Source organism: Ciconia boyciana, chromosome 1 (genome assembly GCF_034638445.1).
Source record: "Ciconia boyciana chromosome 1, ASM3463844v1, whole genome shotgun sequence".
Classification (NCBI taxonomy): domain Eukaryota; kingdom Metazoa; phylum Chordata; class Aves; order Ciconiiformes; family Ciconiidae; genus Ciconia; species Ciconia boyciana.
Window position 1 is genome coordinate 195,648,379 of NC_132934.1, and position 15,237 is coordinate 195,663,615.

The 15,237-nt window shown below is 38.3% G+C and overlaps 1 protein-coding gene across 1 annotated transcript in view; it reads right to left on the reverse strand.

The window, feature by feature from the left end:
• Positions 1-13,280, reverse strand: part of RXFP2 (relaxin family peptide receptor 2) — a 38,614-nt gene extending 25,334 nt beyond the window's left edge. Inside the window, 11 exon segments of the mRNA XM_072857181.1 lie at positions 207-211; positions 781-829; positions 832-851; positions 1,173-1,244; positions 2,109-2,195; positions 3,701-3,772; positions 5,410-5,514; positions 6,503-6,581; positions 8,268-8,277; positions 8,279-8,418; positions 13,136-13,280. Of these exon segments, the coding sequence (XP_072713282.1) occupies positions 207-211; positions 781-829; positions 832-851; positions 1,173-1,244; positions 2,109-2,195; positions 3,701-3,772; positions 5,410-5,514; positions 6,503-6,581; positions 8,268-8,277; positions 8,279-8,418; positions 13,136-13,280 (784 nt within the window).
• Positions 13,281-15,237: the final 1,957 nt, after the last annotated feature.

Here is a 15,237-nt window from a genome sequence, read left to right on the forward strand (position 1 = left end):
GCTTCAGTGCTTACTCTGTGGAGCATGGTCCAAAGGCTTCTGATGCCAGCAGCTGTCTACCATGAGCTTGGCTGAGACAGTTGAGTCAAGGAATCATTAAAGACACAAGGGTTTTTATCTTCTTTGCCCTGGGCCAAGGGACTAGTAGCAAAAAATTTTCTGCTAGCAAAACCAAGTAATTTATTTCCCTGGATACTATTAAAAACAGCTGCTAGCTTCTCTAAGAAACCAAGATTATCCTTTTCAGTTGCTGGTTTACTCGATGAGGGTGATGGAAAATGCTTATAGGACTTCACGTCTCCTTCCCGCTTACTGTAAGCTCTGCCTTATATGGAATTTTCTGTTATAGTTGTCACAGAGATATCTGCCTGGGGAATTGTTCAAGTACCTAAATACTGTTTCGGTTTTCTAAAAAGAGATGCTAGGTGTCTGCTGGTTGTATCCAAGAATTTCCAGTTTAGATCGTGAGTTTCCTGTAGGCGTTCTGAGAAGACAGATACGATTCTACATTTTACAGCTTTGGAAATGTGCTTTAGTTTTAACAGAAACATAGTAAAGATAGCCATAGCATGGAAGACGCCTATGAGAAATCCAAATCCAAATCCAAATTTGGATCCAGACATGGTAAATATGGGAAGCTGACAAGCATGATTCCTTCATGAAGATGTCTGAAAGTCTTAAAGAAAGAAAAGAACTTGGAGGAAAAGCAAAAAGATAGAAAGGAAAGCTACTTGGATATTGAACAATACCAATATGAAAATGTGCAAAAGCAATACTTACCGAAAAAGCAAAGACTTTAGACCAGTAAATAACTGCTGTGAAATTTTCATATTGGGTTATAATCTAGAATTCTGGAAAGAAAGAATAGTTTACTACATCACCAATCCTTGTAAAGAAACAATGAAAAAAGGACTGAGATGAGCAAATAATGAGGGAGCTTTTCCTCTGCAAATCCAAAATAACTAGACCTAGTTATTACTTCCAGAAATTGAAACATAACTTGTGTGATAAGGAGTTGCAAGCTGCAGTAGTCATTCCAGATTTGTTGTGCAGAATGTCATTTGCAGACATAGCTTTACTGCCGTGTTCCTTTCTTTTTAGATCAGTGCCATAAACACACGCACTGCCAGTGATGAATGGTACTTTTACAGACGGAGAAAATGGGTACTCACAGCCCTTTCAATTTGTGTAGATCTCCGAGTACCCCAGGTTTCAAACTAGTGATACCTTTATGCCTGAGATACCTGTTGACAAAAACATATAACACGGGAACTAAAAGGAGAAAGCAGAAACCTTTCAGACAGTTGATAAGAACAACCAGAAAGATAAAGAACTGTGACAAGCAATATTTGATTTTAAAATGCCGAGTGAAAGTATTTTAATGTTTCTGTCTCATAAAAGGCTGTCTGTTACTGCAAGGGCAGTAGCATTTGACTTAATCTTTTTTAATAATCATAGTTGGAATGATGCTGGGTAACACATTAAAAATGTGCTTTTATAATAGTTTTGCACTGCACTGGGATGGATCTGTTTTGCTATGATACAATGGACAACTTTTGCCTAGGTGTTATACATATGCTTTTTAGACCAAGGTAGACATAGTAAAAATGCTTTGCATTTATATACAGTAATCTATCAAAATGTCAATACCTGTAGCTTGTTATTCAAAATTTGATAAGGAACCGAAAAGATTAGCCTGATTTTCAAAGGCACTGAGTTTGCATCAGCTGTTGGAAGTGGTAGGGATACCCGGGTACCTAATAGCGCTGTAAATACTGACATTTGAAAAATTTGGCCAATATGGTTTGTGAACATCAACTAATGAGGCAGTGTCAGGTAGACATAGTAGGTGAAGTTTATAATGGGTTGATAATGATACAAAAAGAAGCTCAGCGATTTGTCTTTGCCCCAGTGTGCAATTAGAGTCACAGCAAGAGTTAAAATTCAGGAAGTGCTCACATCTTTTTCGAGCCGCTGGAATATGCAGAACAGTGGTTGGATGAGACTTTGAAGGGCTGAAGTTTAGACGCCATTTCCTGTATTGTGGAAAGCTGGTTGCTCTGTGATACCCAAGAGGCAATCACTTATTTAAAAAGGCAAAATAGGGCAATAATGTACTCACAAATTTCTGAGCTTTGCATAGTCTGAAGAATGCTTTGCTTGATATTGTCTGAATGCAGTTGTGTTGTAGAAATCCGGTACAGGTAAGGTGAGAAAGCCAGGATAATCATGATTAGACTGATTAGACATGATTAAACTTCTTAGAAATGCAAATGTTTTATAATCCCATATTTATCCCCTTCTGCCATTTTAAGCACCCTACTAAATTAATGCCTCGTGTAACACCACTGAAGTCAGATTTAATATTTCCCACCAGAACAGAACTTTCTAATGACTTCTTTGAAGCTATTCTGTATGCGTCTGTCTCCAGGGTGTGTCATGTTCCATTTCTTGATTATGCTTTTGGAATAGAAGATCATAGGGTATAAAAAATAAGATACAAAATAGAAAGCAGTGGAGGCTGGGGACAAAAGCCAATACTGTTCCAAGCTGCAGGTATATTATTTTGAATTTTATTAAATGTGAACCATCACTAGCCATCCTTCTTGGCACACTTATGCCAACATACATTGCACCTGCTGATGCAACTCAGCTGAACATTAGTGGCATGTATATTTTGTTTATACAAAATTGGTTCTAGCGCTCTGATACAGTCCTTTCACATGACTGTTATTCTTGCAGGCTGCTAACCGCTTTTGGATGGAAGGCAGCTTGAGCTGTTATTAGGAACTGTCAAATAAAAGGCATACACCATCCAGTCAGAAGCAAGAGCTAAACTCGAATACTGTGTACTTAGGGGTTTTATGAGGATTTATCTTAAGCCTGGTATATGAATTCTTACCCTTGGAGCTGTCCCTATTTTCTTATGTAGACCTCATACATGCTAGCTTTGTATGTATGCCTTAATCCTATAAGAATTTATCTGAGGTGTAGGGCTGACTGATTGATTGATTGATTTTTTTGTTATTAACAACAGCCTTATTTAAAAAGGACACAAGTCATTGTACCTGACAATGTAATATGTATGAACGCCTTCCTTCTTCATAACTGGAGGAAGGTCAGACTAGTTCCTACAGGAACTTGGAGGAAGCTGTATTGAAAGCTCTCCAAGTCAAATTCCAATAAAAAGGCCATCCTGCTGTATAAAGAACATGGCAGACACCACCCAGCTTGGAAAAAAAAAAAGTACTGGTGGTCTGTGAGAGGATTGACTACACAGGAGAACTTGTCATTTGTACAGCTACTTGCATAATTTTGCAATTGGTTTCCATGGTAGCTTAACATCAAAAAAGAAAGAAAATGGGAAAAAATTAAAAAGATGCTTTATTTACCCTTTAAAAACAGTAAGGTGCACTTTCATGACAAAATGGTGGTATGTCTCATTAGACAGACTTATTTTCTGCTTACTTATTTTTCTATGGCAGGGAGCAAGATCTCTGTGTATTGCATACAAAACTGCCTGCATCTGTACACATCTAGCTACACTGGAAGACCAACATGATCAAAACATGAATTTCAAAGGCAAATTCCATGCTGTACTGTTAAAAAAGTGATCACACAGGTGACTGTATATTGATTTTGTTCATACTATATATTCCAGGACTCATGTAATAATTTAATAAACTGTCAAGATACTCACATTTTCTTCACCTTTGTACACTTGCTGAAAACTTCATCTGGAAGAGAATGGATCTGGTTGTGTGTAAGTGACCTAAAAGTTATCGGTAACTGATGTTTAAATTAGGTCTTAACTGGTCAGTGTTGCAACTGTCAAAAATCAGACCTTACATCTGGGTGCAGCTGACACAGGCTCAGACCCCAGAAAGGACACATTCCATTTGGGCACATTCCATTACGTTACACTGGGTCCAGTACGTTGGGTGCATTACTTTGCCTGTGAAACCTGGGTAACCTCAGCTTCTTTGTCATCTGTCCTTATTGTTTAAATCTGAGCTGAAGCTCGAGTGCCCTCCTGGGATTAGCTGGGAGAAGACAGGCCTTCCCTTTGGTTTGTTTGGAAAGAAAATGTACTTGACGGCTTGAACAAGCTAGCTGAAGGCCAGCAAACTTCCTTGATGAGTTTTAAGACTGGCCTCTTTTAAATATTTTCCTTCTGTGCTGGTTTTGGCTGGGATAGAGTTAATTTTCTTCACAGCAGCTAGTATGGGGCTATGTTTTGGATTTGTCCTGGAAACAGTGTTGATAACACAGGGATGTTTTCGTTACTGCTGAGCAGTGCTTACACAGAGTCAAGGCCTTTTCTGCTTCTCACCCCACCCCACCAGCGAGTGGGCTGGGGGTGCACAAGAAGCTGGGAGGGGACAGAGCTGGGACAGCTGACCCCAATTGACCAAGGGGATGTTCCATACCATATGGCGTCATGCCCAGCATAGAAAGCTGGGGGAAGGAGGAGGAAGGGGGGAACATTTGGAGTGATGGCGTTTGTCTTCCCAAGTAACCGTTACACGCGATGGAGCCCTGCTTTCCTGGAGATGGCTGAACACCTGCCTGCCCATGGGAAGTAGCAAATGAATTCCTTGTTTTGCTTTGCTTGCGTGCACGGCTTTTGCTTTACTTATTAACTGTCTTTATCTCAACCCACGAGTTTTCTCACTTTTACTCTTCTGATTCTCTCCACCGGGGTGGAGTGAGCAAGCGGCTGTGTGGTGCTTAGTTGCTGGCTGGGGTTAAAACACAACACCTTTGGTGATCCAGAGAGATCTTTGAGAATTTCTCATGTTAACAATTATTCAGCCATTTATAAATTTTGACAACCTGTAGGGCTGGAGCTGGCAAAATTAAATAGGGAGCTGTCAGTCATCATTAAGAACCAATAATCCTGAAATTCCTGCTTTGGTAACTTCAGCAATATTTGGTGGGTGCTCATTACCCCAGTGCTGGCTGCACAACCAGTCATCTTTAGTGAGTGGCCTGGGGCTGACAGGCTTTAAGCAATAGGAATGACGCACCCAAATAGCATTCAACTCACGTAATTGCATCTACAGTGGAAAATGCACATCTCAGCTAACACCCCAAGCTCTCTTTAGAGGAGAGAAGTAAACATGTTCTGTGTGCAGTTCATATGACCTGTATTAGATGAGTGGTTTACAGTGTTGACACATATATTTTGTCAGATGAATTCCACACTGAAGTGGGCCTTGCAGCAAAATGCTCACAGCATTCACTACATACCAGTAAATCACCTAGTAAATATCTATAGTGGGTCAACCTTTTCTGCAGTCTCTGAATGCAGAGGGCCCATACTTGGTAGTGTAGCACTATGCAAAGTGTGTTTCGGCATCTTTGTAAAACAGCTTTATGCTGGAGAACAAAGGGAACTCTACTTACGGGAGGCTTACGCTACTTGAAACAAGTGGAACAGACATTAAATTAACAGCAGCACATTCTAGTTCTGTTTCCATGCAGCTGCAACCTTCTGGGTATTGGTGGAGACCTGGGAAAAGGGATTCTTGAGTGAATGTCTTACATATGACCCACCAAATATGTCTAATCAGATGGAGTGTCATTCTAAGACCTCTTTTTAGAAAGGGATTGGACATCTAGAGGCAACACACTCAAATTACCCTAGTAAGGTTCACTTATCAGGAAGGCTATAAAACAGTGATGCTGCACTTCCTAGACTGCGGTGCTTTACATGTAATGAAAGCAAATGTAAGTAAAACATAAATCAAGTTTGATATCCTACTGTCCATAAGCTACAATAAGTACTTGATGTACATATAAATTTATATATGCATACAAATGAGAACATCTGAGAAACTGCAGATGGAACAGTTTCCACTGGAGAATGAAGATTTGTTTAAGTCACTACACTTCACTAAGAAATTGGATGCTTTGATTCTAGTGCAGACCAGAGGGAACACAGAATATAAACTTGCCTCTTGCTTGCCAAGACACTGTCCTTGCTTTCTGGGATTTAAGGGAAGGGCTTTTTGGGTACCCCAGCTTGGCAGTCCATCTGAAGAGCTGTCCCAGAGCTGTAATACTTTGACTGAGCTGAGGCTTTTGGGCTTCTGACTCTTCACCAATAGGCAGGAAGAAATATTTTAGAAGGGATCAACATAAAACATTTCAAGATTTATTTTTTTTTTTAATGTTTCATAGAGAATCCTTTCTTTTTGCTTTGGTTCTTGAGTGGGATGAAAACAAATACTGACTTTCCAAAAGTTTCCAGAAATGTAATTACCATTTTCCTGCAACTTTATACAGCTGCAACCTGGCACTAACAAGTAAGTTCCACATTGCATTACTCTGCTCTGCTCTGGTATGCATGCAAAGAGCTCTGGGAAAGTAAAGGAGTTCCCTGAGTGCATCTAAAATTCCAGATATCTCTATAATTATAGTAAATATATGTATGCAATGAAAAGCCTTAGAAGTGTAAAATAGTTTAAGGATATTAATAAGGGCATTAGGATTAGGTTAGAATTCTTCTGATAAATCCAGATAATTAAGCTTTCCGTGAACCATATCAAAGATACTTGCCCATCCACTATTATCTCCTATAAAGAGTGGTAATGTTTGTCAGCTGTACTTTAAATTGTCTATCAGCTTTTAATGGAAACCAGAACATTAATGCCAATTTGTGTGGCGTACATGTGTTTTCTTATATGGGATGGAACCAAAAGTAAATCTTCAAACAGATTGTTTTTATTGTCTTTTCTGCTGATTATGAGTAGCAATTATAAGCCCAAATCAAGAAATCTAATGTAAATTGAATATCAGAAGTGTACCAGACTATAAGCATGGCGGAGAGAGAGAAATAGAGAGAGAAATCTAATGTTGATGCAAAATATTATTAGAAGATGTGTTGATAAAAAGAACTGAATGCTAAAGAAGAATGATTAATGTAGTGCAGAAACTCATACTGCAGTACATGGTATAACATGGAGAGTTACAAATTATTTACAGTGCAAACCTACAAATGATAATGGAAATGTTCTAGGACAAGACTGAAAGTCAGAACGTGACTCAGTAAAAAACAGAAAGTTTACACCAGTTTCAGTAAATGAATATGTTTGGTGATCTCAAATTTCAGGCAAAACCATGGAAAATGATGAGAACAAATCATTACTGGACCAGCTAAATGTATAGGTAATTGTACAAGTTATATGAGATTTGAGAGAAAATCAGTTAAAAGTTATAAAGCTTAATAATTTTTTTTAATAGATTGGCAGAAGGTAGGAATTTCTATTAGATATGGAGAATATCAGCCTTTGGGGCAATCAGTGTTAGTATACCAGAGTGCAGTTTGGAGCTAGTAGCAGCACTGGTACGTAGGTGAGTGGTAACAGGAAAGGTGCAGTGTGGAAAGTCATAAACACAAATGACCACATCGAAAGATGGTAGCTGAGAGGTGATGGTAATGAAAAAAGAAAGAGGCACAGGAGGATGATTTGATATTCCTAGGAAGAAGAAAAGGAAGTGAAAGAGATGTAAGAACTTCACCAGGAGGCAGGTGGGGAGGGAGGATACAAAGCAGGAGATGACAGTGGAGTTGACACATAATCTTCTGACCCAACATGCTTCAGAGTCACAGAAGTCAAACGTGATGTAGAGGGAATCATGCTCCAAAATAGGGATAATTTATTAGCCAAAAAAGGAGTTTGGTCCCATTGATCTGACTTCCTCATTGGTCTTTTGGATTGAGAGTGGGCGTGGAGATCAATAAGACAGAGAGGAATGGTAGTGTGATCACCATCAAGTGCATATGTGCTTATGCATGTATACCAACATATGTATATATCTAAGACTCTTACAACACTTGAAATCGTCACAGAATAAGAATTCTTCACTTCTACTGGTAGAAATCCTTACTGAGCATAAGTACCCCTACTTATGTGCAGGAGTTTGTGCACCCACTTTGAAGGCTTCCCCACACAGATATGCAGTGATTACCCACTGTCCACAGCGGAGGATAATATAATAGGGATTCTACAGGAATCTCACCACTAGAGTCTGCCTGGGGCATGCCTTTAGACACCCTATCAGTTTTCTTTGCTGACCAGCATGGTGTAATTCCCTCATTCACTGAAGAAAATAAAATATTCAATTACATTGAAAACCCCAGAGTTGTCAGGCTTGTGGATCATCTGCCGACTATTAGTGATTCAGTGTGTATTAGCTGCAGGAGCATATCCGACAACCAGATTTTGTTTCTGTATACTTACAGATGCTGCAGTACTCACCACAGTTCTCTCACAGAATCTGCACCATTCTCACAGTCATTTATGCTAGCACAATGAAATGCCAGCAGGAGGCACGTCATATGATTTCTGCATGGAAAATAACCCTTTTGGCAGACAACACCAACTGAAATGTCTTCCATCAGCCAGGATTCTGAGAAAATATGGGAAGACATTTCCTCTATAGCAGAGCATGTTTCAAATTAGAAAGGCCTGATAAAACCACAACCACAGCATGTGACAGAATATTTTCATTTTTCATTTTAAAGTGCATTGTATGTCATTTTAATTCTGCCTTTTGCATTACAGTGTGAGCCACAAATGGCTTACCACCACTGAAATTTAGAAGAGACAGCTTAAAATTTCTGTTTGTTTTTCTTCTCTCTTTCCCATCATCTGCAGAACACATTGCTGGCCAGAAAGAAACTTATCAATGTACTTTCCTGGTAGACTGATTCCTTGAAAGTGTGAACATTAAGTAGCAGAACCCTGCAGCATGGCCAGGGATGGACAGGGAAGTGGTACTTGGGTGCTCCTGGCTAGGGGGGAATGGAAGTCTCATGTGAAGAGAGAACTTCCAGCTGGAGCATGTGGAAAGCCACTTCCCATGCCGAAGGCAGGTGGGCAACAGGGAAGTGTCCACTTACATGTCAGAGAGGTACAACTACTAAGAACACTTACTGCACACAATTACAGTAAAATCTTTGAGCAATTGGCAAGTCAAATCTTGATACGAATCTGCAAAGTTGGTTTCAGATTTATGGCTTTTCTGTTGGGATTTTTTTGCAATAATGCAATTACATTTATAGTCTTGTAAATCACTCATTTAGACAAGATGTTCAAAGCAAGCAAATAGTTTTTTTATTTCCTCTATTGGCACATATCACAAATGACTGGTTTTCTGCAGAATGTTTGCAAGAAATCTGCTCTTTTTTTTCATTACAGGTATGGAGCATATGTCCATTTGCAAAAACACTTTTTCCCTTTCACAAAGTTTACAGGAGCTTTTATGGCCAAGAAAAACTAATGAAAGAACGCTAAAACTGCAAAAAAGCAAAACTGCAAAAAAGAAAAAAAACAAAATAGAAAACTTCTTTGTATCATACAGAGCTGATTCTGTTTTTACTCATTAGCATCGTCTTTGAAAAGTGAAGTTCAAATTTGACAAAGCAAATTTGGTTATAATCTTAGTTGAACAGGCAGAAACGTCTATGGACCCACCTTGCAAAGGCAGTATAGACCCACCTTGCAAAGGCAGACATGCTGACTCTAGACACAGGAGACTCCTATGGGACTATATACAAGATTAAAATGAAACATATGGGATAAAATTATAAGGAGGAATTACAGAAACAAAGTGAAGTAATCCAATTCCTATGAGGCCAATGGACAATTAGGGGCTATATAGTATCAGCAAGGATGGAAAGAGCAGAAATTCAGCTAAACTGTAATCTTTAAAAACGGAGTATGTTTTAGTCTTATCTAACTAACACTGTCCTAATAATACTGCTTTTTGTATGATGCAAAGAATTGAGGTTGAGGCACAATGATAGCAGATGAAATACATAGTTGATTCCAAACTCAGGCTTGAGATCCAAATTCAATTAATTTTGGAAATCTTGTCAAGATATGCCTTGCCTTTTAAGTGAGATACCTCTAACATTCTCTTGCTACAAAACTTAAAAGATGGCTGAAGAGGTTTAGACTAGCTTTTCTGAAGGCTTTTGTTGGGATCCACTATGTGGATAAAAATAAGTAGTTTAGACTGGTTAAACTATAGATCTTTGTATATCAGTATTTTAAATAACTTTACAATTAGACTCTGATAGTTTGCTTTTTTCCTCAAAGTCCTTATGGTAGTGCCAGTATTTTTAGTTCTAACTCATTTTTTCATGTATCAGATATTACACAAAGGTTGGACTGGAAAAAGCTCTCTTTCTGTATTCATCCAGGCACAGAAAAAGCATTTTTTCAAAGTACATGTCTATGTTCAGTATGGCCTGACAGTCCCTTTTAAAGAACTGAGTGTGTCCATGACCTCTCAAGAGAAGCAAAGCTACAACAGAACGCATGTGGGGTAGCAGAGCTGAAAATGAATCCTGAGTCTCTCCGTGCTCTCAGCATTCAGTTAGTTGCCTGTGAAGACAAGAAACCAGCTATTATCTAAACAGAAAGGGCTTTCTCTCTTCATTTTCTCTTTGAGTCTTTAAATTCATTTTAACTTGTCTTAATTTGCTCTTTTATCAAGCATAGTGCATTTACTTCCCTGATGGCTGCAGTTGTTCGTGACACACTTTCCAGTAACGCTGACACACAAACAACGGTGTCATCTGCTGGGTATCCACATCCATTCTCATCAACGTCTGCAGTATTATGTGGAGCAGGTCCATAAGACTCGTGATTTACTACTCCACAGACAGCACCTGGCTGATGAATATATACAGATAAAAGTGGAAGCTTCTCTTTCAAAGCAATAATGCCATAAAAGCAGTTCTTTATTCACCATGTGATAAAATTAAATCTTCATATTTCTGCCTATGATGGAGTTGCTCCTTCTCTACTTACTACTAAATTTCCCCTATTTCTCACCATAAATTTCTGAGTGGCAAAAATCGACCAAACCATATCGCATATTACTGTGGATCAGCTAGGTTGATGCAACATGTGCACAGTTCTCGAACATGTCACTGTTATTCAATGTGCTTTAATGAAACAAGTCTATAAATTGATTGCAAACTTGGTAGTGCAAGCAAGGAGTGTTGTCTCTTTCAGTGACTGTGGTTGTAGGAACAGTTTTGTTTAAAGCAGAAAAACTGAAACATTCTTTGCTAATGTCCAAGTTGTGCAAAAGCTCTCCTTTGCAATAAGACTGATCCAGAGATTTCAGCACTGTTAAAATTGGTTTAGTGAAAGCCCTTGTTGAATCAATACTGCCTGGAGCTGTTGTAACACACATAATTAAGGCACATTTCAGATGATAACAGAATATATTTTTTTGGATCCTATTATTACTGCTCCCATGTCACTGTGAGAGCAGACAGGTCAGTTTGCTTTACTTAGCTTCAAAATCACTGAAATATTATTGACTGAGAGCTCAGTGGGAGTACAGCTGTTGTTAAGGTCACATAATGCTTAAGAAGGAAGAGATGAAAAGAAAAAAACCAACCAAGTATGTAAAATGAATCGCACTTAGAATCAGTAAAAATCATTGGAAAATGGAAAGAGAAGTCTTTACATTTCTGGATCCTGTTTCAATGAAGACACACACTAAAACATACACAAAATCATTTACTTGTGCACAGATCTAAGTTTTCATAACCATTCTTTTCCACCAATATGTTTTTTTTCTAGCTGGGAAAAGGAAGACTTGGTTTTATATAAAATTGGAAAACAACAACTTGATATATTCAAACTACAAGCTGGAGAGATGTTTGATGAACTGCAAGAACTGTTGTCATAAAACTTTGAAAATGCTGTTTTATGACAAATGTCATAAAACTTTGAAATGTTCAAAAAACATTTGAAAATGCATGATTGCCAGCATGAAACATGCATGTAATGGCCTGAATGGTGAGCAGGATTAAAGCAACAATGCAAATTAGATACCGTCTGTTTGCGAGATTTAGAAAATCTACAGAAATGGCACTAGTCATCAGGTTTTCACATTAATCTAAAATGTGCTTGGTTTAGGGTTCCTGCATTTACTATGGTGACAGACTCTTCATCCACGGCACTCCACAGGAAAACAACATCCCTGAACTCTCTTTTTGAAATGAACGGATCCTTTACCAGGTTATTATTTTCCTTGGTTGAAAAGTGAGTCACACTATAATTTATGCTCAGTAGTTGTATGACACTTAAATATGATCGATTGCCACACTTATAATAGCTGGGGGTTTTTTATTGTCAGAACTGAACAACTCAAGTGATCACTAGCCTGCCTTGGTACTATTATTAAGGTCTAGACTGTAAATCCCTTCCTGACACTGAGAAGCAGTTACTCACTGAAGAGGGCCTGTAGCTGCTGTGAACAGCAGTTCATCATAAAAAGAAAAGGCTTAAAAGTCTGGATTTAAATATTTTATCCTTAAATTTGTCAGGCATAGAATCTCTAGGCACTGATATAAAAAGTCTGATACGGCTGTTGAAGATACCTAGTCTCTCAACTACATCAGGAGATCCTCCTGGGCTTATCAGTTCAGACTGGTAAGAGTTCCTCAAGTCTTGCAGTTTCAGTCACTGATGTTTTAGACGCAGTTTGGCTAGCTAGCATCAATTACAAAGTTACGGCTCCGATTTGAATAACCTTCTTTCCACTCAGGAGCATGCCAGTTTTGTTTCTCTAACGTGCCTAGGATGCTGTATAATTACTTTCCACAGGCCTTGGCATGTGAGGGTAGTTGTGTGAAGTTTCCTTCTGGCTGGGAAGACTTCGTGTCACGGCGGCCTGTTGGAGAGAGCTTTCTGGGGAAGAAACAGGCAGAAAAGGGAGCCGCGCACCGGCAGCCGTCAGAGGGCGGCACAGCACCGCCAACGCCGCCAGACCGGCTGCCTGCTGCGGGCCCTTGCTGGCGGCATTAACAGGGTTTATAGGCAAGTGATGCTTTCCCCTCTTTTGGAGTGGATTCATACATCTGTTCTAGGAATTGTAGAGTACACACCTAGTGAAGCCTAAACAGCCTGTAATCAATACCCGTTTTATGTTGCAGATGTTTTCCCCAGAAACATGCCGCAGGTGTGGGTTTCCCAGACATAACTGCGTCCTATGACATTCCCGAAGCTGCTATACCGAACATGTACATTTGTAGACACGTTATAAGAGGAGAGGGCAAGACGGGAGCTGATGGGTTATTCTCTTCATATTTCTGTACCTCTCGGAACGCAGTTATGCGAGGGCTGTGAGGACTTATCCACACAGGAAAAAATCTTTTGCTTGTACCTGTGGTTATCCAAGGCTTTTGAGCTGGCACCTGTTAGGATGGAAGCTGCGCTGGCTGCCTTGGAGCGCCCAGTCATCTTGGGTTCGATCCTTCTCTGGGGTAGTTTGAACTAGTCTGGTTTGGCTAAAGGGAACAAAGAATTTGCTGTTAAACCAAGATAATTTATGGCAGAATTGGTTCAAGCCTTATTGCCTACTCTTGATGGGGAGTATATGGAAAAAGCAATTTGAAAGAATGGTAAGGTGGATATTTATATTTTTTTATAACAGTTCAAAATAAATGAAGATACATTTTTTTCATGGTGTGTAAATAGGAAACATAGTAAGGGATGCTTTGGTAATAAATTATTTCCAACTTTTTTTTCTTCTAATCGAACTTGTAACAATGAAAGCAATATATTAATCTGTGTAATGAAAAGATGAGTCATTGTATGGTTTTTATTAACCACATTGTCTTAAACCAAATGTTGGAAACAATAAAAAAAAGTTTATGTTAAAATAAAAACTCTACATGAGTAAAATTTCCTTCAGAAATAACAAAACATAGTGATTTAAAAATAGGTTTTTTTAAGTAGAGTATTTAGGAAAATTCAGTACATTAAAATACTTCATATTCCACTCCTTTGTAACAGGGTGTGTACAGAACAAATAATGTATTCTCTAATACTTATTTTCTGTCTCTAACAGGCTGGCAATTTTGAAAATTTCTTTTCTTCACAGCAATATATTTTCTGTTTCAGTTTCTTATTTTGATTACACTATAACCTGTCCTTTACGCATTATTAGAAAAAATGCTATTTTATTAAATAACTTTTCACAAGCTGAGAAATTACCGTTCATGAGCTAATTACAGTGAAAACCATTTATCCACTTTTCTGTAATGCTTCAGGAGTTCCTAAGCGTAAGAAAACTATTCATTATTAAAAAAGAAATTGTGCAGGAACTGAAAAGTCTTAATTTTGGAAAATTTGTGTAAATGGAATACTGTAGCTTCTACTTGTATATCGTTATATACAGTGTTCCTATGGGAAATAACTTTTCTCATAGGAGCAATCTTTGAGGCAATCATTTCTGATATTGAAAGTGCTCTATGAAATGTATAATTCTAATTTTAATATGCTGATACTGAAAGGATTTTCTTGGCCAAATTACCACAAATTTTGTTGCAATAGAGAAATATTTATGAAAACTCAGTTGCTAAGTTAAATGCTTATTTTTTTCACCTAATATGTAGCAAATGTGTTATGATACTGGTGTGAAGCTTGCTGTTTACAACAATGTTTTATTATGTCAAGTACTTTTTCAAAAAGCGCCAGTATATCCTTTAGTCTTACATTCGATGAATTTAATTTCATCAAATTGAGAGTAGCCTGGTTGGACTATTCTGTCCTTTTATGAAATCAAATTTCCTCATGTGCTATAAACATTTTTTTTCCTAAAAATATGATTTTCAAAATCATGTAAATGAAAATTCCTTACTGATTCCTTACTTTAGATTAAATTCCTTGTTAATTCCTTTATGTAGATGAAAATTCCTTACTGTGTCCCAAAAGGCAATCAGGTTTATAAAGAATTAAGAAGAAGCGGTCTTACCTTGGGTTTCTAACAGAGGAACAAAATGGAGCAGAAATAGCATTGCTGCCAGTCTGATGTCAGTAAGATTAAGAGAAGGGCTATAGTATATTTATGGCCATCAAGCAGTACTAATGCTCTGGACATCTTACTAGCTGCTCTCATAAGGGAATCTCCAGTTCAGCTATGTGTGGCATTGAGCATGCTTGCAGCCTGCTGCTTCCCAGCTCTAAAGAGAAGTCTCTTGTCACCCATCAGGTTGTTGCCAATTATTTAAACCATAGTAACAGTTTTGTCTGGCTTCTGGATTACTGCTGCTTTCGTCTGAGAGAGTGTAAGGGATTTTGATATTACTAGATTCATGACTGATTTCTAATTTTGGGTTATAGGAGGTGTTTCTTTTCTAATAACAGTAAGTTACCTTTGTAAGGGAGATAAACGTCTCTAAACAGTTTGCTGTTA